General features: G+C 54.6%; 1 protein-coding gene across 3 annotated transcripts; it reads left to right on the top strand.

Moving 5' to 3' along the window:
- Window positions 1–1,656: 1,656 nt before the first annotated feature.
- Window positions 1,657–22,540, top strand: Kcnc4 (potassium voltage-gated channel subfamily C member 4). 3 transcript variants are annotated; one of them, XM_052730702.1, is made up of 4 exons: window positions 1,657–2,353; window positions 12,145–13,081; window positions 14,953–15,156; window positions 21,442–22,540. In XM_052730702.1, the coding sequence occupies exons 1-4, from the start codon at window positions 1,661–1,663 to the stop codon at window positions 21,501–21,503; spliced, it is 1,896 nt and encodes a 631-aa protein (XP_052586662.1). In that variant the 5' UTR covers window positions 1,657–1,660; the 3' UTR covers window positions 21,504–22,540. The 3 variants fall into 3 exon arrangements, with proteins under 3 accessions (XP_052586662.1, XP_052586663.1, XP_052586661.1); XM_052730703.1 differs by having other exon boundaries at window positions 21,380–22,540; XM_052730701.1 differs by lacking the exon at window positions 21,442–22,540 and adding an exon at window positions 17,386–21,373.
- Window positions 22,541–24,686: the final 2,146 nt, after the last annotated feature.

The following is a 24,686-nucleotide window of genomic DNA, read 5'->3' as shown; positions in this document are numbered from 1 at the left end:
TCCATTCAGTCACAATGAAGCATTGAAATCGCAACGATACGACCGGCTTAGCTGCAAGGGAGACACAGGTTAGGTTCTATGTGAAAAGGCTTAGAGAAAGAGAGAGGTTAGAGGTCAGGAGTCAAGAGCGCTTGGGTGTCACCAAGGGCTGCAGTGGGTGGAGCTGAGGGCTAGGGGGAGGCGGGGAGTGGGGCCGAGAGGGGATGGCGGCGGAGGCGCGCAGGGGCGGCGCGCGGCGCTGGGCACTAGCTGCGAGCGGGTTACGCGCCTCGGCTGGTTTGGGATGCGCCGATGAAGGCTGAGCTCCGCCGCCCCAGCTCCGCAACGCACCTAATCGGCTAGGCGCCGTGCCGCGCCCACCCCGCCCCGCGGAGGGCGCGCCGGGGTCAGGCGGGGCCGCGAGGAAAAGGCGCCACTTGGAGCGCCGCATCCGCTGCCATCGCGGGAGGGAGACGCAGAGCCCTCGGAGCCCTATTCCTCTTCCTCTGGCTTCCAGGCTCTCCCTCCCCTAGACCACCTCGCGCCCGCCCCTAACAGCGAGCCAAGGCCGGCGCCCCGCCCGGAGATGGGCAGGCGCGTAGATGGCGCGGCTCCCGGCGCCGCCAGATCGCAGGAACCCGGCGCCGGGGCGCTGCGCTGAGGCTCCCTCTTGGCGCGGCCCCGGATGCCTGCAGGTGTCCTTGGCCATTCGGCCGCCGCCCGGGATACTCCTGCGCCAGCGCCGGGTGCCTGGCTCTTCAGAGCAGCCCCGCCCTCCAGGCTCTGCGCTGCGCAGGACGCCCCGTCTGAGGCCCCCCCTCGTCCCGCCGCTGCCCCCGCAGCGCGGCACCCAGCCCGGCGCAGCTCCCGGCCGCGGACGCAGGACCCGGGCTCTCTGCTGCGGGCGCGCCTGTTTTCCTCCTGCTGCCGCCTGGTCCTGCACAGCCCCCGCCCGCTGGTCCCTCTCGCTCGGATCAGCCCCGCCCGCCATCGGTGCCCCGCGCTGGATTTATGAATGGGGGGAAGAGGCCACATGCAGCCACCGCCGCCTCGAGTTGACCGCACACTGCCCGGCCCCGCAGAGCTCCGACTACCCTAAGAGCATCCGCCTGGCCCCGGTAGCTGCTCCGAGGACTTGTTGCTGTTACGCCGCTGCCGCTGCCGCCGCCACCGGGAGAAAACCAGCCGCCTTCAGGCTCAGCGCGGTCTGGGAGCCAAAGGGTGGCCCGCGTGAGTGTGAGCGCGCGCGCCGCGGACCCTCGCAGTGCTCTGGGACTGTGCGCTTCTCTGTCTTTCCGGGGTTGGGGGGCGTGTCCCCGGCCCTGAGCATCCTTGTGCTTGCCCCTACCTCCCGGGACCCCTGGCTTGAGTCCTCGACCCTGGTCTCCACTTCCTGCCTCCCCTAGGCTCTGCTTGCCCCAATCCCAACCACCTGTACACTAGAGAAACCCAACTCCTCCTGCTCCGCGCCCTGGGGGGGAGGGGAGGGGGGAGGCAGGGGCAGAGCCACGCCGCAGAAGGGGCCGCCACTGCCTCCTGCCTCCTCCTCCTCCACCTCCTCCTCCTCCTCCTCCTCCACCTCCTCCTCGTCTCCTCCCCCTCCCCGGTCTGACGCTGCCTCCTTGGGAAGGGTGTTTGGAGGGCAGCGGCCGCCCCAAGCCGGAGCCCCGCAGCGCTTCTTATGATCAGCTCGGTGTGTGTCTCCTCCTACCGCGGGCGCAAGTCGGGGAACAAGCCTCCGTCCAAAACATGTCTGAAGGAGGAGATGGCCAAGGGCGAGGCGTCGGAGAAGATCATCATCAACGTGGGCGGCACGCGACATGAGACCTACCGCAGCACCCTGCGCACCCTACCGGGCACCCGTCTTGCCTGGCTGGCGGATCCCGACGGCGGGGGTCGGCCGGAGTCGGATGGCGGCGGTGCAGGCAGTAGCGGCAGCAGCGGCGGCGGCGGCGGCGGCGGCGGGGGCTGTGAGTTCTTCTTTGATCGACACCCGGGTGTTTTTGCCTATGTGCTCAACTACTACCGTACCGGCAAGCTGCACTGCCCCGCCGACGTCTGTGGGCCTCTCTTCGAGGAAGAGCTCACCTTCTGGGGTATCGATGAAACTGATGTGGAACCCTGCTGCTGGATGACCTATAGGCAGCACCGTGATGCTGAGGAGGCACTGGACATCTTCGAGAGCCCGGACGGGGGCGGGGGTGGCGCAGGGCCCAGCGATGAGGCTGGCGACGATGAGCGGGAGTTGGCCTTGCAGCGACTGGGCCCCCATGAGGGAGGCGCGGGCCCTGGTGCTGGATCTGGAGGCTGCCGTGGCTGGCAGCCCCGAATGTGGGCGCTCTTCGAGGATCCCTACTCATCCCGGGCAGCCAGGGTGAGTGTCAGAAGCCAGGGTCTCCACATCTTGGTGTCCAAGGGGTTCTTGATGCTGGTGTTGGTAGGTTGGATGGTGGGGGTGGGGTGGAGAAGGAGACCGACATACCTGGCGAGCTATACCTGCCTGCCTCCCAAATCCCTCCTGGGCCCTTGGAAGTCACTCCCTCCCCGCTTGCATGCTCCATCAGGAGATTGCACACACTTGACTTTCTACTTAGACCTAATCCCAGCTGTCTGCCTCTCCACATAACCCTCAGTGAGTGGCATGCCTTCAACTTGGCTTTGCTCGCTCCTCTTTGGTCAGCACAGTTTGCCCTGAACAGGACCATAGTCCTGGAGAGCTTGAATTTGTTTTTTTTTGCAGGGGTAAGGCCAGATCAGGAGAAGGAAATCTTGGATTGTGATGGACACTTACCTGTTTCCATCTTGCCAGCAGCTCTGTGTACAGGCAGCTGTGCATTTCATAGAAGGGGCATAGTTTCCACAATGCCCAGCTCATAAGAGGCAGAGATCCCCAGAGCCCAAGCCTCCCTTCCTGACTGGGGATCTTTCTTCCAGGGAGCAGGCCATACCCCAGAGCTCTCTCTACCTCTGTCATAGCCTGGCCTCTCTGAGATGGTGTGGAGAACTAGACAGGAAAAGCCTCCTGTTTTAGGCTCTTGGGGTCCCAGGACACTGGCCAGCTACAAGCTTCCTGGTGATGCTACTCGATTTGTCCCTGCTCTTTTCTTTCTGCTCTAGCACAGAGTGGCTTCCCGGAAAGCCCTGGTTCAGGTTATACTGGAAATGGATATGTGGGGAGAAGGAGAAACAGGTTGATTTAGATAAGACCTAGTCCCTACCCTGAAGGTAGGAGGGGGTGCTAGAAAGATAGGTATTCATTCACTGCATCGTTCTTGGGCAGCTAAAACCCTGAAGAAGGCTTTAGAAATTTAAAAATAGAAAAGCCTGCAGGCTGGTATCTGCTCTCATGGCCTTAGCCTAAAACCTGGTTGAGATCTGTCTAGGAGACAGGAGAAAGAAAGAAAAGCAGTGTGATTTGCTGTGTTTGAGGTCTGCTTCTGTGAGCTGAAGCCAGACTGATTGGTTCCTTTGGCATCCCAAGTTGTCATGCTAATGAGTCTCAGAGCCTTGGTCTCCATCTCTCTGCAGCACCCCATGGGCTGGTCCTCACCCTAGTCACGGGAGAAGAAGTTCCACTTCCTACCCAGGGGAGAGCGAACGGTTGAAGAACGCAGTTAAAGGGATGGGTTAGGCTGGTATAAATACCAAGCCAGGGCAATGCATCTCCTGCCTGGAAGAGACAGGAGGCGGAGATCTTAGCAAGAGGTCCCACGCAGGGCTGCGACTTGAAGTAGCCACTGGAAATCTGGAGTCGTTTCCAGGCCCTGTTTATTGTAGCTGCTATGGCTTATAGCTTTGTGGTCCTGAAAACCAGCTGAGAAGTAGGGAACACAGTAATGCCCCTGGCCAGCGCACCCCTGCTGTGAGTTTATTAACCTTGATGGCCCCTAGCTTGTCTTCACTAGGAAAGAGAGACAGTCACAAGTCATTGAGACTTTTTCAAAGTTGTGAGGTAGAGAGGAGGCAGAAAGGGGCCAAAGGAGGGAAGCCTTCATGGAAAGAAGTGACTAAGGGAACTAGGCCCTATTTCTGAGCATTCTGGGGCCCCTGCTTCCTTTTTCCCTCTGGAGTTGCGAGAGGCTCTACCATCAAGTAGAGGGTTAATTCTCCCATTTAAGTAGGGGAGGAACCGGGATCCAGACACAGTAACTGTCTTGCCAAAGCCATAGTCAATTTCCAACCTTCAGATCATTAGGATGTGGAGCTCTGGCTGGCACATGTGCCAGAAGACTTGCCCACACCTAAGGAACACAGGCAGAGACCAATTCTGAGCTGTTCTGTTCACACAAGTGGGAATACACAATTTATTAAAAAATTAATAACGACTCTTCATTGAGCATCCTGTACCAGTACATTGCTGGGAAGACATTACATTAATCTCTCCTCTTCCTAATGAATTTAAAACAGTGCCCACTTAACAGATTGAGACTGGGAGCAAGTAAACTACAGGCCTGGGATTACAGCACTCTGGCAGGGTGTTGAATCGAAGCTGGGGCTCCTTCATGCCTAAGCCCTCACTCTGTAACTACCACGAGCTTTCCCCACTGGATGAGGCTGTTTGCTGGGTGGAGAAGTGGCTAGTTCCCTCGCTCCAGCCTGCTTGGAGTCCTTAGGTTCTTCTCGTCTGTGAATAGACATAGGAAACCCAGGAACCAATGGAACTCAGAAGTCTGAGGGGACATCAGAAGGGATGCTTACCCTGTGACTCCTTAAGACCTGAGGGCCCAATGCCACGGAGAGTTCTGAAGCTGCATTTGTTTTCTCCACTGACCCCCAAGTTGGCAGAACTGTCCCCCCAGGAGCTCTGTGCTGTTGGATATGTGTGCATACCATCCCAGTCAGCTGCAGTTTCCTTGGAAGGAGTTTGCAACTCGAGGGGTTTGTAGACTCACGATGTCACCTAGGAGGGCACGTGAGGGCAGAGGAGCTGTGCTCTCGGCCTTGAGGCAGCTCTTCCCATACAACAGTCCCGTCATTTGGATAGTATGTTTGACAGGAGCAAAGCAGACACACAAGTGAACTGAGCTAATTAGGAGAGCCTGTTGCCTAGCTACTGGCCTGGCTATCAGCTGGTCCATTCAGGGAAGGCTCCTAGGCAGGATGATCCCCCCTGCTGCCTTCACTGTAGTCAGGCCGCTCCTGCAGGTCTGTTTCTGTGGCCTGAGCTGAGGGCAGGCTGGTTCTGTGCTCAGCCTCTCATGGACACTGCCCTGGGGCAGAGCAAAGACTCCCTTAGATTGTTGTATAACCCAGGAGAGGCCAAGATGGACTTGGGCAGCACTCAGATCTATAGGATCTTGCCTTGTTCCTTCTGAGAGTGGACTAGAGGCCTAAAGGGACCCTGGGCTACCTTGCTTCCTTGCTCTGTTCTTTAGAGGTCCCAAGCTGAGCTGAATTTAATTCAGCTGTCAGCTGTGTATAGGGCCACGGCCCTTCTCTTTTGGCTAAGGTTCTTGGATGGATCTTTTTTCTTACCATGTTTCCCTTCAGAATAGAAGGGGCTAATCACAGGATTCCCATTGCCTCAGGAGGGCAGCTAGAAATGAATGTCCCTCTTTCTCAGGCATCTGCTGTGTGATAGGAGCTTGACCTGGGCTTTCTTCTGCTACCTCCTGGTCAGGAGAGGGAGGAATCATTCACCTCAGTGAACAGATAAGAACACGGAGCTGCAGTGACACCCGTCCAGACAACACAGCCAGTCTCACTAGGATCCAAACTCAGCTCATGAGTCCACATCTGCTGCTCCTCCTGCCTCTGCAGCTCCAGCCCAGAAAGGGTCTCTGGCTTCTGGAGGGCTTAGGGGTGGCTCTCACTGGAGAACCTCCTCTTCCTCCACTCCATTCCTATCCCTTTCTTTATTTCTTTTCATTTCTAGAATTGCCTGGGTCTGACCCCCTCGCTCTCACTTTTTCACCAGGTGACTTTGAGAAGAACCAAGAGGCCAGACTTGGTTACAAATAAACACTAGGTTGTGGAGCAGAGGGTCAAAACTTAGGTTCCTCTATAGGTCTGACATGGTTGGTAGTCACAGTAGTCACGACAGGCTTCAGAGTGAGGGCCAGCACTCACTGAGGCTGTGCCCTCTGAGCGAGGGTGTAGGGCAAACATGAAATGTGAGTCCAGGAGGGTAGTGCCAGCCCACCCTGGACAGCCAAAGGCTGCAGATTCCCTGCTGATTCTGCCTCAGGCAGCCTCTCAGGTTCCTCTAGAGCTGGTTCTCTTTCTCCTTCTGAATAGATCAACATTTGCCTCAGAGCATCTTGTCTCTGGATGATGAGTTGTTTCTGTTTGTCACCATTTTTTGTAAGAATGTGGAGTGGGGGAGGGGAGTGAAATTCAACGGGCTATTTTGGAGATCTAAGGGAAGAGCAGGCAGGAGCAGAGTTAGGTAGCTGGGCCTTGGGAAGAGCTAGCTCCTTGATCCTTCACCTCCACAGCGGACATTGCTGGTCTAAGTGCCTAGTACCAGCCACTCACAACACCCTGGGTAGTACCAACATGCCATGATGGCCCAGCTCCCTGCTGATTTTCCTTCTGGTTGTGAAGTGGTCACCTGGTGCTTAGCAAGGAGCCCTGTCAGAGGCAGGGTTGGCCCACTCTAGCGAGCTGTCAAGCTCCCTGCTATCTGGAGGTCCTCCTGGGCATACCTTTGTGACCTCTAGCCCCGGCCATGTAGCTAATGATCCCTTCTCCTGACAGCTTGCCAGTCCTGTGAGAAGAGGCTCCAGCCACTTCCCATCTAGAAGACACTTACTGAGCACTACATGAATAGCTTCATGCTGGGTTCTAGAAATGTAAAGAAGAGCCCAGTGGTCTGGGGAGAGCTAGGGCAGGTAGAATAGAGACATTAGTGACCAGGAATAGCAGCAGCAATATTAGGTGTATTGTGATGGGTGATGTGGTATCTGTGAAAGATAAAGTCCAATAGGCAAAGAGGAGTGACAGGTCCCACCTCTAAATGGTGTGGGGGCTTCTGGGAGGAATTAGAAAGTTGAGCTAAACAGGCCTTGTAGGATAATGACTTATCTCCTTGAATAATGTCTAAATGAAGGCATTGCTTTAAAAACACATAGTGCCCAACTATGCAGAGTTGGGGCCAGGAGGTCTGTATGGGACATGGCAGAAGGAACTTGACCAAGGAGAGGCTCTTGGACAGTGGCTTGGACTGGATCAGATCCCGTTTGGTTGAGGACTCCCAGTTTCTGGGCAGGCCAGTGATGCCCATCCAGCAAGGGTGAGCACAGGTGAAGGTCAACACTAGTTGCTGGAACTAGGAGTTGCTGACTCACAGCCAGGTTTGATAGACAGAGAAAGGAGGGGTGGCCCTCAGCTAGGATAGAGCCTCATGTATGTCTCACTCGGGAGCCAGGAGCTGCTTGGAGCTGTCTTTCGTGGCTTGTTCCTTCCTTCCTTTTCACCCCAGGGCACCCCACTCCCTATCCAGCACTGCCTGGGTACTAAGATCTGGCTTCACCAGGAGGCTCAGCCCCTCACCCGATCTCCACAGATCTTTCTCTGCAAGCATCTTTGGCTGTGTTCTCAATTTTTCCTTCTCCTACACGTCTTCCTTAATATAGGCTTTGGGCATGAGTCTCCTCATGTTTATCTGTCCATCTGTCTCCCTGGCCCTCCTTCCCTGGACTCCCCTCCCCAGCCCCCAATGATTGTATTCAGTTCCCATTGACTAGTGTCTGTCACCTCTCCACTCACCCAGCCTATGCCAGATCCCAGCCACTCCAGGCTCTGTGCTGAGTGTCACAGGTATCATTTCTTTTAGTTCTCAGAACAGCGCTATTCAGTAGATTCTGCTCGCATCCCCTCCAAGACTTGGGGTCTTTACACTGTCGTTCCTGCTGCCTCAGGAACTCCTTGTTTTAGGTCTCCATTCAGATTTCACCTTGTCATTGTGATCTGGCCCCGCTGTCGTCGATGCCTCCTGTTTCTGGTTTTCTCCACGACGCTCATACCATTGGCTACGCTATGTAAATGGTCTGTTTGACAGAAGTTTCTTTCCACGAGAATGCAAGCTCCGAAAGTCAGGAGTGTTTCTCTAGGTGTTTCCTTCCTGCTGTTCCCAGCATGGTGGCACATAGTAGGTGTTCAAGTTGCCACTCTATAAATGCAGATTCTAAGGCTCGTTGGGGCTAAGAAATTCACAGAAGTCTCCTAGGCAGTTGGTAACAGAACCCAGTTTGAACCCAGAAGTGTGACCTTTCATTTGTTCAAAGATAGTGGAGTTACCAGGAAAAGCTGGTGATTGGGCTGATAGTTGCAACACTTGGGCCTTTAGAGATGGGCAGGTCCCTTGAAGGCCATAATGGCCAGTGTGTGTGTTGTGTGTGTGTGTGTTGGGGCGGGGGTTCTCAGGAGAACAGGGAACTGGTAGAGTACTGTCCTGACCGCTGGGGGTGACCTGTCCCAGGTGCTGAGGCCCACCTACCTCCTCTGGCAGGCAAAGCCAGTTCACACCAACAGTTTTCTGCCTGGGGCAGTTTTGACTTCCATTAGACTCCACAGCCTCTGTCCTCCTGCCAAGGAGAGAGCAGACAGTTTCCACCATGGCGTCCAGGACAGATCACTTCCAGTCTTCAGGTTTGTCTCCCAAAGCAGAAAGGGGTTGGCTTGTATAAACTTCTGAGGATTCGGTGACTCGCTAGTTTTAGACGTGGGAGGGAGTTCCCCCGGAGACTACCTCCACCTCAGCTTGGTCACCATCTCATGGAGCACTTAGCAGATGTTAGGCGCGTGCTGTGTTGAAGCTCACTCATCCTCCAGTGATGGTGAGAGGCGAGGACTTGTATGTACTGTCCCAGCACACAAAGAGAGAATGGCCTGGGGGGCACACCGCTTACCTGACTGACCCTAAGAGACAACAGACTTCCCAGCTGAGGCTGCCAGCCCTGTGCCCTTTAGCTCTGCCGGCTTGCCCTCAGGCTGGCAGCGCGGGGCCTGATGAGAGGGAGGGGCAGGCGCAGTGGACAGACCTACAGTACTGCTCACGGGGGGCTAAAGTTTTAGCACAGTCTGTGACCCTGGGAGCTGCTGTCTCTTGGGATCCCTTTTGTCCTGGGCAGCCTGAGTCAAGGGCCTTGTGGGAAATGAAACAGTATCCCTCCCTCAAGGATGAGGCCGGGCAAAAAGCACTAATTACACCAGCCGACCGCTTAGGAAACAATTGCCTGAGAGTAATGTAGAGGACAGGAATACTGTAGGTCACAATTGGTCCTAAAGAACCTATACAACCTTATGGCAATCATGGGACCTCTCTGTGCTTTAAAAAAAAAAAAGCCAAGGAGACCACAGGAGTTGGGGTTGCCTTTGCTCCACGTGAAGGTGGTCTGGGCCTGCTGCTAACACCTGTGGTAGAGGCAGCTGAGGAATGCAGACTGTGGCAAGGCTGGACACCTCCCTCCGGCCTCCGCTCCCTGTGCTCAGCCCCTTGGCAGCTCTGCCTGACCTTGTTTTTCCACATCACTAATTAACCTCACACTCGGGCTCCCAGGTGGGCCAGCTCTGCTGGCTAATGGTCCCTGAGAGAGAGAGAGAGAGAGAGAGAGAGAGAGAGAGAGAGAGAGAGAGAGAGAGAGAGAGAGAGAGAGAGAGAGAAAGAGAGAGAAAGCTTGGGCTCCCATGCCTCCTGGCCAAGCTAGGAAGTGCTGTCCTAAGCCTTCACCCTGGTTCCTTCGGCTTCTTGGAGCACAGGGTGGAGCCAGGACCCTGGATTCCCAACATTGCCACAGCCCCAGGCGGGCACTGTCGCCAGCTCCTAGCTGATGGCCACGGAGAGCCTGCAGCAGCCTGTGTTGTCTTGGCAGCCCGTATCTCAGGGGAGAAAAAGTGAGGCCAGCAAAAGCACTTGAAATTTACTTTCACAGGGAGAAGTAGGCAGGAGGTGCTCCAGGAAGAGCTGTAAAGTAAGGAGAGAGCCTATAGGCCCTCTTCCCCAACCTGCTCCTTTCCTTACCATCTATGATCAACCCATCTAAGGCGTAAGGGAAATACCACTGTCATGTATGATGGGAGACCTGTCCTATGGAGGCACACATCCTCATGTTGAAGTAGCAGGCATCCGGGAACTGGGGCAGGCTCCGTAATCAGGGCCTGAATTCCTGGGCCTGGGACGCGACTCTGCTTGGGTGACAGTAATGATGGTATGGTATAAAGGAATGTACAGACCACATGATTTGGGGGCCATACCTGGTTCTTCCCTGCTCTGGGCAGTGTGGCCCCAGAAGAGGCACGCAACCTCTCTGATCCTCAGTTCTCCCTATGTGAACTGGAAAGATGAAATCTGCCTGGCATGTCACTAAGGAGATTGAAGGCAGAGACCCAGATAGGGTGCCTAATAGTCCCAGGGAGAGAATAGATGATGAATATCATGGCCAAAGTCCCTTCCTCGACTTACTTCTATCCCGGAGGGCCTTGGGGGTGTGATTTCTTGCCTGGCTTCCCATGTTCTCTGTTGCTGTCTTGCAGTGACTACTCCTTTCAGTGTAGGTACACTGAGGAAAACTCCTGACAGGCAGGTCTGAGTGCTCACTACGCAGGAATAGGGACAAGGCCAGGGAGAAACTGGAGCAGGGCAGGCATGGGGTTGTCAACTGTGCGGCCATGGGCCTCCCTCAGTCACCCTCCCTCAGTGGGTTCGGTCCTCCACCCGAGGTGGCGGAGGGAAGCCAAGCCCCAGCCACCACGCAGGGCCAGTAGCCGAAGAGTGGGCCTTGACAGTGAACATCTTGACAGTGCCGAATGGCATGGCATGAATAACAGATGAAGGCTCTGTAATTGGTGTTATTACACATGAATCTCATCTCCATTCATAATGACTGGACACTTAGTCCAGCCATTCCTCTGCCGAATACTGCTGTCATCGTTCTGTCTGAGATCCCCATGGCTGTCAGATCAGCTGCCACCATTCTGATCCTGATAAGTACAGTTCATTTGACTCTGAAGCTCAGTGTCCCAGCTAGCATCGGTTTGCAGAAAAGGAGACAGACATTGGTTGTTCTGAGAACCCCCCCTCCCCATCACCTGTCATAGCCCATGTCTTAGTTAAGGTTTCTGTTGCTGTGAAGAGACTCCATGGCCATGGCAGCTCTTATAAAGGAAAACATTTAACTGGGTTTGCTTACATTTTCAGCCATTTAGTCCATGATCATCATAGTGTGGCACAGTGGCATGCAGGCAGACATGGTGCTGGAGAAGTATCTGAGTGTCCTACATCTTGACTTGCAGGCAACAGGAAGTGGTCTGGGATACTGGGTGGTATCTTGAGCATGTATGAGACCCCAAAGCCTGCCCACACAAATGACACACTTCCTCCAACAAGGCCACACCTCCTAACAGTACCACTCCCTTTGGGGGCCATTTTCTTTCAAACCACCACAGCCCATGTTTGTCTTCCTTCCTGGCTTACAACTCAGGCCGAAGGTGGTTCTAGGTGGTAGGTGGGGTCATGGAGGTAGGTCATATTAATGGGGTCAGTTGGTAGAAAGAGGTTATTCCTTACAGCCCTTGTCTCTGGACATCCCTTAAAGCAATGGACCTTTATCCTGAGTGTGTATCAGAGTCACCTAGATGGTTTATGAACGTACTCCTTGGCCTGTGTTTCCTTCAAGTTTCTCTTTCAGTAGGGTTTGTGCTGCTGAAAATTGCATTTCTAACCTGTTTCCACATACTTGATGCTTCTGGCTTAGGCCCCCGCTTTGGGAGCCTGATGATTCCAGGTGTGGTGTGTGGACTACACTTCACCTGGGAGCTTGTGAGGAAGGGTGGGAATATAGACCCTTCCTAAACCTCCTGAGTTAGCCACACTGGAACAGGTTTTTCAACTGGTTTGTCCACACACCACAATTTGAGAATCCTTAAAGCATAGATTGGGCAGAGAGAGCTGTTGTAGGCAGGACGAGGCAGCTGTGGTACCCTGATTTGTGGTTTCCAGCCAAAAGCAGCCTCTGTCCTCTGAGAACCCTGGCAAAGATTAGGGGAAGCATTGCTCTAGAGCACCAGTGCATACAGATCCTCTCATCTCTACCTTAAGCCCAGCCCTTGACCAGCAATGGACTAGTAACCTTTATGCTCATGTGCCATGCGCAGAGGTCACTGTTTCCAGCGAGGGCAACTATTTCTGACTTGACGGCCGCTCCCTCTTCTCCTAACCTCCAGGTGGTAGCCTTTGCCTCTCTCTTCTTCATCCTGGTCTCCATCACCACCTTCTGCCTGGAGACCCATGAGGCCTTCAACATTGACCGCAATGTGACGGAGATCCACCGGGTAGGGAATATCACCAGCGTGCGCTTCCGGCGGGAGGTAGAAACAGAGCCCATCCTTACCTACATCGAGGGTGTATGCGTGATGTGGTTCACTCTAGAGTTCCTGGTTCGCATTGTGTGCTGCCCAGACACACTGGACTTTGTCAAGAACCTGCTCAACATCATCGACTTTGTGGCCATCTTGCCCTTCTATCTGGAGGTGGGATTGAGTGGCCTGTCATCCAAGGCCGCTCGGGATGTGCTGGGCTTCCTGCGTGTGGTGCGCTTTGTACGCATCCTGCGGATCTTCAAGCTCACGCGCCACTTTGTGGGGCTGCGTGTGCTGGGCCACACACTCCGGGCCAGCACCAATGAGTTCCTGTTGCTTATCATCTTTCTGGCCCTGGGTGTGCTCATCTTTGCCACCATGATCTATTATGCCGAGCGAATTGGGGCCAGGCCATCTGACCCAAGGGGCAATGACCACACCGACTTCAAGAATATCCCCATTGGCTTCTGGTGGGCCGTGGTCACCATGACGACACTTGGCTATGGGGACATGTACCCTAAGACATGGTCAGGAATGCTGGTTGGGGCACTGTGTGCGCTGGCTGGTGTGCTAACCATTGCCATGCCCGTGCCTGTCATCGTCAACAATTTTGGTATGTACTACTCCCTGGCTATGGCCAAGCAGAAGCTGCCCAAGAAGCGAAAGAAGCACGTACCGCGGCCAGCCCAGCTGGAGTCACCCATTTACTGCAAGTCTGAGGAGACTTCGCCCCGGGACAGCACCTACAGTGACACCAGCCCCCCTGCCCGGGAAGAGGGTATGGTTGAGAGGAAACGAGCAGGTGAGTAGGGCTTAGGAAGAGGACCCCTTTTTCCCAAGTAGTCAAGGAGGTTCCCTTAGCCCTTCAAATTTGGGTCTGTGCTGTATTGTGCGAGCTCCGCTGTGTGTAAGGTGTGTCTCTAGGAGGGCCAAGGATTAAGATCAGTTTTTTTGTCCTGTGATTTAATGATCTTGGTGAACACCAGGGTTCTATGGAGTGAGTGGTCCTTCATGGGACTGTTTGTTAGAAGGGCTGATTTCTGGTCCCTCCTTGGCCTCCTTGTTTTGTTCCCAGCGGCCAGTCCCTTCCCCTCCAGGCACAGCAGATCAGTGGGAATGACATGTCAATATCCTACCCCCTAGACTCTGATGAGACCCAAATGCGTGGTGGGGTGGATGTGCTGCGCTTTGAGGAGTTCGAGCAAATGCCAGCGCTAATATGATTAGCCAGAGATCAGGGCAGCTGTTCCTCCAAGGTGCATCAACACATGAGTCACTTCTTTACCAACATTCACGTCTGCTGTCTCTTGGCCTAATAGATGTGATAACGTAACAGCAGTGGGAGGCTGCCTTCTGTTCAGCTAAAGCTGGAGTGAGTCCTGGGCTCAGGGTTTGACATGGATAGAAGGGAACCAAGAAGGAAGTAGTCCAGGGTCTTGGAAAAAGGGGGGAAATGGAAGGAGCCTGTGCTTGTGCCCTGAGGGGAGTAAGACTGGGCATCAAATTCCATGGAAAGGCCACTCAAGAAAGCTCACCTGCTCTGGGTCAGGAGAGCAGAAGGAAAAGCAGCTTAGTCCCCAAGAACATGGGAGGAGGTCAGAAGACAGGAAAAGCACTGTCAGATTCAAAGGATGGGGCTCCCAGGAATGGTAGAAGCCCAGGTCTGGAGGGTGACTCTCAGGCCACTGAGGCTGGGCTAGGTAGGGCTGGGAGACCGAGGCAGCAGCTCCTGGTTAAACTTGAGAAGTGGGACTAGTCCTCCAGAGCGGTGCCTGAGTTCAGACACTTACTCGTGACCTCTTGGCATGTACCCATCATACGTGTTGGGGCTCGTTGCTCTCTGGGATTAACTGGGGTCTGGATCTTCCTTGATAAGGAACTTAATAGAGAAGCTTCCGTCTGTTCCCTACCACAGTGGTACCCCTGATTCTGTTGGGAATCTAAGATGTGCTCTGAGGCACAGTCAGAGCTCAGAGAGAATCCTTGTGTCCAAATACAGAGGGCCTTAGGCAGCCTCCTAGATGCGCGTAGCAACTGAGGCCCTTCTCCTGTTTGACTGACTAGCCACACTGAGGTCTTGCATGGCCAGTGCCAGAGTCTTGAGGCCAGGTTAGCCCCACCATATACAGTCAGGGACCATAGTAGCTGTGCCCCTCTTTGACAAAGACAAGATGTTCCCACAGAGAAGAGCTGAACTGGAGCCTCTTCCCTAACCCTTCCCAGATACGAGAGCTCTGCCCAAGCCCTTCAGCACTGGCCCGGGTGCCCGAGGAACAGAATAACTACCTTAAGAGGAAGTCAGAGACACTGCCGCGCAGGGCTGGTATTCGAGCCACCACCCATGATTCCTACTAGCCAGCTATTCGCTAAGGAACGCAGACTCACCTCAAGCCTACCTGAGCCAGGCCAGAGGGGAAATAAGAGTCTGTGCCTGCAGGGGTTGATCTCCTGGGACATCCTCCTCGCAAGCCCATTTGGGAAATACTGCGGTTGTAGGATGTCTGTGCTGCGTTCCAGCCCCCCAAGGGAGGCTCTAAGCCAAAGCTGAGAGAAAAGCCTTCAGACCAAGCACAGCCATTTTTGCCTTTGCTTCCTGGACCTGGGATCTGAGAGGCCCCTTAAGAAGGCCCCAGTAACCATCTCAGCTTCCTTTCTCTCTGTCCTCCCCTCCAGACTCTAAGCAGAATGGTGATGCTAATGCGGTGCTGTCTGATGAGGAGGGAGCTGGCCTCACCCAGCCCCTGGCCTCGGCCCCCACCCCCGAGGAGCGTCGGGCCCTGCGACGCTCAGGTACACGGGACAGAAACAAGAAGGCAGCCGCTTGCTTCCTGCTCAGTGCTGGGGACTATGCCTGTGCTGACGGCAGTGTCCGGAAAGGTATGGCTCCCTGGGCTGGGCAGATGGGGAGTCCCCCCAGAGCTGAGTCTCCCCAGCCCTCCCCACAGAGCTTGAGGTCTCCCCCTCCCCTGAGCCCATGGCCACCATCTCCTCTGCCTTGGGTGCGCCCTCGCTTTTAGGATGGATGTCACAAGTACCAGTGTCTGGATTAGAAAGGTCTTTAGTATCCTCCATGAGTCTATGGAGCCCCTCCCTCAAAGGTACCCACCAGGAAGGGTAGTGCTAGACATTTTAGGGGATACTCTATTACCTCCCTGCTCTGGTCCTGCAGGCCTAGCCCACAGGGTCATACCCACTAGGTCATTTCCCTAGTCCTAAACACTGCCAAAGCTTCTCCAAGGAAACAGACTTAGGGATTCCAGGTCCTAGGTTTTCAGAGAGCCCACACAGGCCCTGTGTCTCCAATTCTTCACTGGGGGCCTGGATCCCAAGGTGGACTGATCCATGTCTACAGGCTGCCGGGGTGTGATGGTCGTGGGACAGGTCCAGGAGTGGCTAGGAGGAGGTGTGCAGGGAGCGTGGTTCTCTCTGAGGAGTCATCTGCAGGATCCTCAAAGTTAGTGGAGCAGGCCCTTCCCTGTCTGTCAAGGAAGTCTGGAATTCTCTCACCAGGCTTCTAGCATACGGCAGGGACAGAGCTGAAGCTGGTCTGTGCCAGCAGGGATTCTTAGGCTTAAATGAGAGAGGGAAACGGAAACCATTAGGGTGGCAAGGGTCAGTGATGGCTGAGAACCAGGAGGCTGGAGACCAGACCCTGGTCCTCCCTGTCTCCTGAGCCCACTTACCTTGTCTGTCCTGTCCTGACCTCCGCTAACATCCTGCCTATTTCCAAGAGAAGCTATGCTTCTCCCTAAACAAATATCATCCCCAAGTTCTCTCTCTGGCCACTTCTTGACTAGCAAGGTTTCCCACTCTCAACTTCCCATGGTCCCAAATCTCAGGCTGGTTTGAGTCAGACAAGGGTAGTGGTTGCTGCAGAACAGCCTGAGATGCCTCTGGGCCCTAAAGATGGCCCCTAGCTACCTGGTCCGGGCAGTCTCCGGGGCAGCTTCCCATGTGATTCCTAGGCACCCTGGGTTAATAAGCTCTGAAAAGTGGGCATCCAGCTTTGCTGGGCCCATATCTTAGTGGGTGATAGCAACAGGAACAGCAGTCTGGCACCTGGAAGGATATGGCCCAGAGGCCCCGGCCAGATGGTTGTAGGTAGAATGCTCAGAGCTCACACACCCTCACCTGTGAATCCTGTGCTCCAACCTTCAGACCCTGGACACATCTTTCTCTCCTGCACCTCAAGAATGCAGTAGTGCCACTGCATCGTTTTTCATAACCTAGAGAGCCTTGCTCAGGCTGCAGGCGGCTGAGCAACGTTGTAAAGTGTGTCCCTCACTCTTGTGAACACAGAGCTGAAGGATGAACGCCCTGGCTTCCCTTCCGGTGCTGTGAAGTGCTTGGTGGAAGTAGAGTTGTGGAAGAGGCCGTGAGTGTGCAAGTTAGGAGGGCCCTGAAGGCAGGTGCTCTCACATTTACAGGCACCATGCAAAAGAGCCTGCATCCCTCCACTTTGCCCCCCTGGGGTGCCTTTGGGGCCCATCTGCTCTATTTTCAAGATGCCTCCACACTGCTTCTTGGCAACAAGCATGTAGCTCAGCCAATTAGAGTGACCTTCGAGAGGGAACAGGTGGGTTGCTGGGAAACAGGCCCTGCTAAGCAAGTGTGGCAATTAATATCACCAAACTCCCAGTGTGCACTTAACAACTCTCCCCACACCACACCTCTCCGCAGTCATCTAGACCTAGGACGAGGAGAGGCTGAGTCCAGCCAGGCCTGTTCCAGCCATCAAACTGACCCCTTCACTAACCAGTAGTTTTCCACGAGCCAGGAGCGTATGTGACGCAGGTGCTCACTAGGGAAGGTAGGTGCTGGAAGCTATGAAGTCTCCGTGCAGCTGGACCACCAAGGAGCTAGACGGGAACATAGACCTGAGACAAGACAGGACACAGGTCAGCTGGGTGTAGGTCCTATGCTCTGCCCTCAGGAGCCCGGGAGACTGAGGGCAGGGAGAATCAAAGCCACTCCCAACAAGAAGAAATCCCTTCACCCCAGTCTGGGGCCACCCACCCTACAGTTTCTTGACGTAGCGTGGACTCCATGGAGCTCCCCTGGTGAGGAGATGCTCCCCTTTGACCCATGTGCCTTTTCTTCACCAAGGCTGTGAAAAGTCCCGGAGTCTAAACAACATAGCAGGAGCGGCTGGAACCAGTCTGGGGCTGTCTCCACTGGCATCGCGGTACAGCTCGCCCTATCCTCCGAGAAAGCTCCTGCTCTCGCACCCCTTCCCCCCTCTCACCAGCCCCCCACCTGGTCACTCAGGTCCTTAGCTACACCTACAGCCTTCCTCAGCTTTAACACTGGGACGTATAGCCAAGCAGGCGTGTTTACATGCCATCCCAGCCCTTATCCCTCCTGAGGTCTGAGAAAACAACAGAAGGGGACTTCAGTCAGGATGGAGAATTCGAACCCCTGAGCCTGCCCTACACAGCACCTGGCTCCCCCAAATGTTCAGCCATGGAACCTGAGTGCAAGAGGGAGATATTCTCAGAGCTTCTCCCAGAACTAGGTGCTGGCACACTCAGGAGCTGCGTCTCTGGGTTTTGCCTCCAGCTCAGGATCCTATAGGTCAGGGGGTGCGTGGTACGTACGTGGAGTATCTGAAACTTCCTCAACCTTGCCTGCAAGTCAAACCTACATTTGTATTTTAATCACAGAAATTTCATTTGCATTCCTTATGCCTCTAACCAGCAACCAAACAGCTTGTCTGTCTGTCTGTCTCTCCACCCCACACCAAGACCAGCAGGTATCAAGGCTGTCTCATGGGGCAGCTCTGCTGGTGTAAAGGACATTTGACTCCTTGGAACAGCAGCATCTGCGGTCAGAGCTGCCCTGGGAGCAGGACCTGGTGTTTTCCAGCTGCGAGGACGTGGGGCGCAGATGGGAGTTCCTAGAATCCAAGCCCCAGGCTTGGTGCAAGCCCTGGGCAGCGTGTCTAAGTGCAGGGAGGCCCTCCTCCCTGAAGCCTGTGCCCAGATTCAGCGGGTGACACCCAGAGGCCCACCCAGCATCCCATCTGTGCCCTGCGCCTCAGCAGCTCTCTCCATGCTGCTTCCTCTGCTTCCGCGACAGTTTGCTCCCTCTCCCGCTCGCTCCCTCAGATTCCCAGCCCTGCCTCTGAGTCACCTGCCACTCCCACCCAGCCTCTGCTCTGTATTCCTGCCAGAACCGGAGACTCATCTAATTTCTATAATTAAGTGTATTCATTTACCTAACGAGCCCGGGAGCACAACAGGTTTGTGAGTCATTGGGTGAGCAGGGGTACACCTTGCGCAGGGACAGCTGAGGGGAAGTAAGGAGACAGAAGCTCTCCTACCCACACCTGCCACTGGCCCCACCTGCTCCCAGTAAGCCCCTCCCTCAGCCCAGGGCTAAAGGACAAAAGTCTCAGCCAAGATCTTCCCTGTTTCACCTGATGGGAATTGACCTGACAGCAGAGCCACGTGCCTGGCAATTTTAGAGTCGAATTATGCAACTTTGGAAAGGGAGTGACTAAGGAAGGTCCATATTTGCTCCCTACAGGGTAATGAAGGGACCTGGTGAGATCGCTTTAGGGACCTGGCAGGAAACTGGGAAACCAGGGGCTCAACTCAAAAGGTGGCCCAGGTATACATTGCTGGGGTTGGAGTGCCAAGTATGGGACAAGCTCTGCCAGCACTGAGCAAACACTAGATGACCTTCTGGAAGTTCTGTCAGATCAGGCCCTGGGACACTCCGGTTCAGCCATGCTCTACGGGCCTGCAGCCACTTGCTTGCAGAAGGAGGTGTCTTCTGAGAGATGAGATGGGGGGGATACAGGACAGCCTGTGAAGCAGGAGAAGATGCTGAGTCTGAATCTAGCCTCCTTGTGGTAGGTTCGGCCCCACCCAGCAGGGCTCCTGGCACCAGGAGACTGTGGTCTGACAGATTCATGATGAGCCAGGTGTCCAGTTTAGCATGGGTACCACAGTTATTTTCTCTGACTTGCTGTTCTGGTTTGGGGAGCTGAGGTAGCTATTTCTGTGGTATCCCTCAAGTTGTCAGGAGCCCAGGTTTCCACGGCACCCACCGCCTCCTCCCCTCTTCCCTCCTACGGGGATGGGCATGCTCACAGCACCCCAGTGGGGGGCACAGATGTCCCTGGGCACCACAGTGCATCTGCCAGGCTGAAGCCCCTAGTCTTTGTTGGAGGCATGGGCTCCTGTATCCACCCCCAGTCTCCTAGCTTCGTAGGGAAGAGGCAGGCTCAGTCGGTGGGAGAACTAGGTGAGTTATTTGCCCTCAGCCACCTCTTAGGACTTTTGTGTTTGCCCAGGGGCTTGGGAAAGAATAAAGCCACCATTTACAGAGTCTCCATGCCTCCCTGAGAGGCAGTGGTCTATATACAAGCCTCAGTCCTTTGCTAGGAGAAAGGTCTCTCCCACCGAGGGCATAGTTAACCTTTCCTTAGATTGGACTTGGAATTGGACCTGTTGCTTTGGCTTTTAGAAACCTGGCCCTGTAGCCTGGGACCGGGCCCCCACTTAAAGAGCAAGCAGGCAGCCCCGGATCAAACTGCTAGCCTTACCTTCCGGACTGTGCCAGGACTACTGAGAACCCTAGAGGTAGCTGTGCAGCCCAGTCTTCTGAGACAAGTCACTGTGAGGCGTCACCAGCAGGAAGGGGCCTGTCCAGCCTACAGCTGGGTCAACAAGGAGTTAGAAAGGATGCTGAGTACTGGCAGGCTCCAGGAGGCACCCATGGGCCAAGACTGTCCTTCACAAAGTATCAAGAGAGTAGGCCTCCCCTGCCCTGATCAGTCTCGGTCTGAATTTCCTGCCTCGATCCTAGTGAGTCATGGAGGTTAGAGTCCAGCATAAGACTCCTAGAAAGGATCTCCCGAGACCCCAAGGGTGGAGAACGTAGAAGCCATTGACAAAAGCCACCCGAGGCCATTCTTTCTCCAGTGCGTCTCAGGATCTGGTGGCCTGTAGAGTGCCCAAAGCCACTCCTCTTTTCCGGGTGAGCAGGGAGGGACCAATGGCTGGGTCCTTCTGAATGTGCACAGACAGAGCAATGTTAGACATGCAGGGCAAAGGGTAGCTCTGTCTTGTCCTCAGAAATGGAGCGCCAAAGAGTCTTGGGCTCACTCCTATGGTTTCCTCAGGGGCAGTACTCAAAGGCCAAGGGACAGTGTTTAAGAGGGCGATCGGGGCCACAGTCTTAAGGAGGTGGTAACAGGTCATGCTGAGATGAGAACATGTTTTTTATCAAAGAAAAAAAGCTTTTGAACATGTCAGGGAACCCCAGAGTAGAAGCTGTGAGACTTGGATGCCAAATAGCATACCCACCTTTAACTGCAAGCCTAATAACTGTACTAGTCAGCCCGGGAGGCGAGGCGGGTTGAAACTTCTACCACACTTAGTCCAGTTTCCCTGGCTGTCTAGCCAGTACTGCCACTGGGAAATAGGGAAAGAGACCCAAGCCTCAGATATCTGAAGCTGAGGGCATGGGTTTCTTAGTAAGATGCTGTGGGCCAGCCTGCTCTCCTGAGGCTGTGTGCCCTCCATACCCCATGCCCCAGGACTCTGCCTATCACTTTGAGGTCAGGGGCTGGGTGTGACAGGGCTCCACACTCTAGAGCCATCTTCACTGGCTCCTGGGGATAGTGAGATTGTCCATGGTGGTGAGGGCAGATGGAGCTCTTTGGGGAGAGCACAAATAGAGTAGAGAGCAGCTTGGGTGATGGGCCGTGGGCCATCGTCCACATCAGGGATTTTCCCCACTGCCTCCCTGCTAGACCACATGGAGTTTGCTATGGTTCCTCTCCTTGCTGCATTAGAACTCTGAAGACCTGAAAGGCTAGTACTTGGAAATGGTTACCTGAGCTTCACCGTCACCTGGGTCTCCTTGGCCTGGAGGTGGGTTGGCAGAGGAGAGATGAAGGTCTCACCCCACTCCCTGTACCACCCCAGCTCTTCCTTGCCTCTTAGCCCTGGGTTCCCTATGCCTTCCAGCTCTGCTCTTGGCTGTTCCTTAGCCCACAGCCTATGGGTCAGCAGCTGGCTGGCTTCCTTCTAACATCTTATTCTTTGTCTCTCCCTTTCTTTTGCTGAACTCTTTCCCCGCCCCCCAGAAGGCAATGTTGAACCGAAAGCGTGCGTCCCAGTGTCTCACACCTGTGCTCTTTAAACACAGAGACCTGCCAAGACGCCCTCTCGTCCAACTATGCCCACGCTGAAGTCCTCACCCTCTCTTAACGCGGCACCAACGTGAGAAAGACAGGCAGACAGACAGAAAGCCAGAGGCTTAGGGAAACTCTGGAACCCAGGCACGAATCTTTCGCTGGGAAAGACTCAGATATCCTTGTTTGCACAAGACTGGTGGAAAAACCTCCCGTGTGACTCTCGGGGCCCAGAGCCATCTGGGTCTGATACTCTGTTCTACTGTACATTGAAGAGACATATATGCACATATAGTATCTATATTCATACATACTATATAACTCTTGTGTGTAGTGCACGTGCTACTGGTGGTCTGTCTTCATTGTTAGGCTATGTCTCCCAAGTCCTCTCCCCACCCTGTCCCCCCCTCTCCTCTTCCTTCATGGATTGTTTCTTCTGACTGTGTTGTATGGATTGTCCCAGGAAAAGTGCACCTGGAACCTGCCCCTCCAGCTGGGTGGTCCCAGGCTGCTCTCACTTGGGGGTGTTTCCCCTGCCAGCAGGTGGCCTGTGGAAGTCTCTTAAGGCAAGGTTGCCCTCCAGGGCCACTGCTTCACTAGCCCAACCCCACCCCAGATTGGGGTTCTACCTCCCACCCCACACCCCGCTTTGTGGGGGCACTTCCAGGGGTTCTTCTACAGCCCCCTGCCACTCCTTCCAAGCACCCCTTCTGTGCCTTTGACAGAGGGGAGTTTCATTTCTTCTGTGTGAGTCTCCTTTGTCCACTTGTTTTCAAAGATGCTGCTGGGCAGGTGGAAGGGGATCTGTTTGCCCGTCTGGCTCAGGGGTCTGAGAAGGGGACACTTTCGGCGAGAGGAGCCTAGTTGCAATACTGTACTTCCTGGCCAGTGGCCAGAGGATGCGTGCAATAGCAGAGGCCAGGTGACCCCTTCAGCCTCGGCCTCTGCCCCTCCCTCAGCCCTTCCTGCCCACCCTTGGTATCGGTCAGTCCTTTTCTAAAGCTGTCCCCTTGTGTGTGTCTGAGGCACGCCTAGGCTGGGCCCACTGTGCCCTGTCTGCATGCCCTCAACTGTCATGCTGTGCTCGAGCACCAATAAAGACATCCAAGTGTCCTGCTGCTCCTCTGTGAGCATCTGCCTCGACTCTCTTTTCTGGCTGTGGGTCTGTGGGGGATCTCCCTGAGTTCCAACCAACCTACCGTCTGTGTCTCAGGAATGCAAGCACACCTGAGCCCCTACCAGGGATCCTCCCTGTGGCCCAGCTCCGGCAGTTTACAGCTAGCAGTAAGTACTCAAAAGTGATCTGCTCAGGGCAGCAAAGGACATAACCCTGAACCCCTGACTCCTGGGCAGTGTCCTGATACCCGCTGCTACTACCTGACCCTCCTTCGCGGCCCCCTCGCCCCCCTCCCATAGCATGGACTAAGTCTTCCTTGTTTAGGGAGGTCCACTGTGTGCCTGCTTGTTTGTACAGGGACTTCCCTCTCCCTGCAGCTGCGTCAGTGTTAAGTGGGCCAAGGCCCTGGGGAGGCCAGCCGTCGCGAGGACTGCATGATGGCTGAAGGACCGGAGCCAGCGCTGGACTGGTGACACCACCAAGGGCCTCTTGGGGATGGAGGAGGAACCTACTTGGGGTACATGGGCTAGGGAAGTGGCAAGTTCTCATACACTGGTGACCCTCGCTGTTCCTTTCACTCCCACAGAGGGGCATGCACAAGGCTGACTTTATGGATGCGCAGCCCTGCAGTCACCCAGAAGGGGCCCCATACTGTCATCACAGTAGAGTTACCAATCCTCAACAAGAGCTGTGGTTTCATTTGCACTGGGCTCTACATATCACATAGGCAGGTCCAGGCGCATGTTCTCGTCTCCTTACTCCTCACTGTCTAAACAAACTGAGCCATAGGAGCCTCCATCTAGTCTTGATCTGCCACTTATTAGCTATGTAACTTGGGGGCAACTCCTCCAACCTGTTTTCATGCCTGTAAAATAAATGGTGCCCATTCCAAAGACAGCAGAACAGCCTGGCCTAGGGTCAGGGGTCTGCACACAGCATGCAGGAGACGGGAGATCTCCCATAAATGCTAGCTCCCTCCTCACCCTTGCCTGCAGCTCAGGCTTTTTTTCTGCAGATTTCTTCATGTCCAAACACACTCAGAAAAGACAAGAGCACACTGGGAGCTGTCTAGGGCAGTGCAGAATGGCAGGGTGAGGACCGCAGGGCCCTAGGGAAGGAAGAAACAAGGGGAAGCCTATTCCTGAAGTGGCATGGAAAACCAGCCATGAGCCCGGGGCCAGCAGCAGAGGCTGGGCGGTGGCAGGCGGCCAGTTGTCAATTAAAGATAAAATCTCTCCTCCAACTGGAGGGCAGATAGGGCTGTGCCCCCCCTACCCCCCAAGAGAAAGCCATTTGCAGCCAAGCTGCTCAGAGAAGCTTGGCCAGGCGATAATGGGATGGGATGTACTGCTGGCTCCCTAATGACATTACGCATCAGGGCCCACATCCAGAATGGCTGTTTTTTAGTTTAGCTGGGTTTTTTGTTTTGTTTTTAACATAAATATGAAACCATATTTATGGGCTAAGACCCTAGCAAACAGCTTGTGAGTATTGGATGCCAGGAACATCCTAAAGGGGACCTATGCTGGGATACACAGTGAAACCTTCAAAACTCTGGAATGGGCAGATGCAGAGTTGCCCTTGTGTCCCAGAAGCTGCACCATGAAGGAAGACACACTGTAGATTCCTGCTGTCCCTGGGGCCAGAATTGAGTCCCAACTTGGGAACTGCCTTAGGGAATAGAATAACGGTGCTGGGATGGGCCTTTAGAGTCAGAGGGACTCAGAGGTTCATCCCAGATCTGTAACTTCCTAGTTGTGAGTTGCTTAGGTTGCCCGAATCTCCGTTCACTGTCCTAACTGGAGTAACAAACAATAGGTGTACTGAGTTGTAGCAGAGTGATGCAAGGTGGCGCCGAGGAACCTTTCTGCATGGCATAATCATTGCGTAACTGAGCTGGCACGATGGCTCAGTGGGTAAAGACACTTGTTGCCAGGCCTGGCAACCTGAGTTTGATCCCTCAGGACTCACATGGTGGAAGGACAGAGCTGATTCCTGCAAGTGTCCTCGGACCTCCACATGCACACCAATAAATAAATTACTAAAAATCATTGCATTTAAACAAATATGGATGGGAGGTTACTGTGGAGCAACCTTCACCACCAACAGCAGTTTGGTTTGATGGCTTCACTTTTCAAAAGA

Source organism: Peromyscus californicus, unplaced genomic scaffold (genome assembly GCF_007827085.1).
Source record: "Peromyscus californicus insignis strain IS unplaced genomic scaffold, ASM782708v3 Scaffold_9__1_contigs__length_137607984, whole genome shotgun sequence".
NCBI lineage: Eukaryota > Metazoa > Chordata > Mammalia > Rodentia > Cricetidae > Peromyscus > Peromyscus californicus.
Note: the sequence above shows the minus strand (reverse complement) of the source record. Positions and strands in the feature narration are given on the sequence as shown.

What these genes read in the sequence shown, in the direction of transcription:
- Kcnc4 (XM_052730701.1), top strand. Translation starts at nt 1,661, where the DNA reads ATGATCAGCTCGGTGTGTGTCTCCTCCTACCGCGGGCGCAAGTCGGGG. An exon ending in ACTCATCCCGGGCAGCCAGG is followed by an intron (nt 2,354 to 12,144) that starts GTGAGTGTCAGA and finishes CCTAACCTCCAG; the next exon opens with GTGGTAGCCTTTGCCTCTCT. An exon ending in TGACGGCAGTGTCCGGAAAG is followed by an intron (nt 15,157 to 17,385) that starts GTATGGCTCCCT and finishes TTCTTCACCAAG; the next exon opens with GCTGTGAAAAGTCCCGGAGT.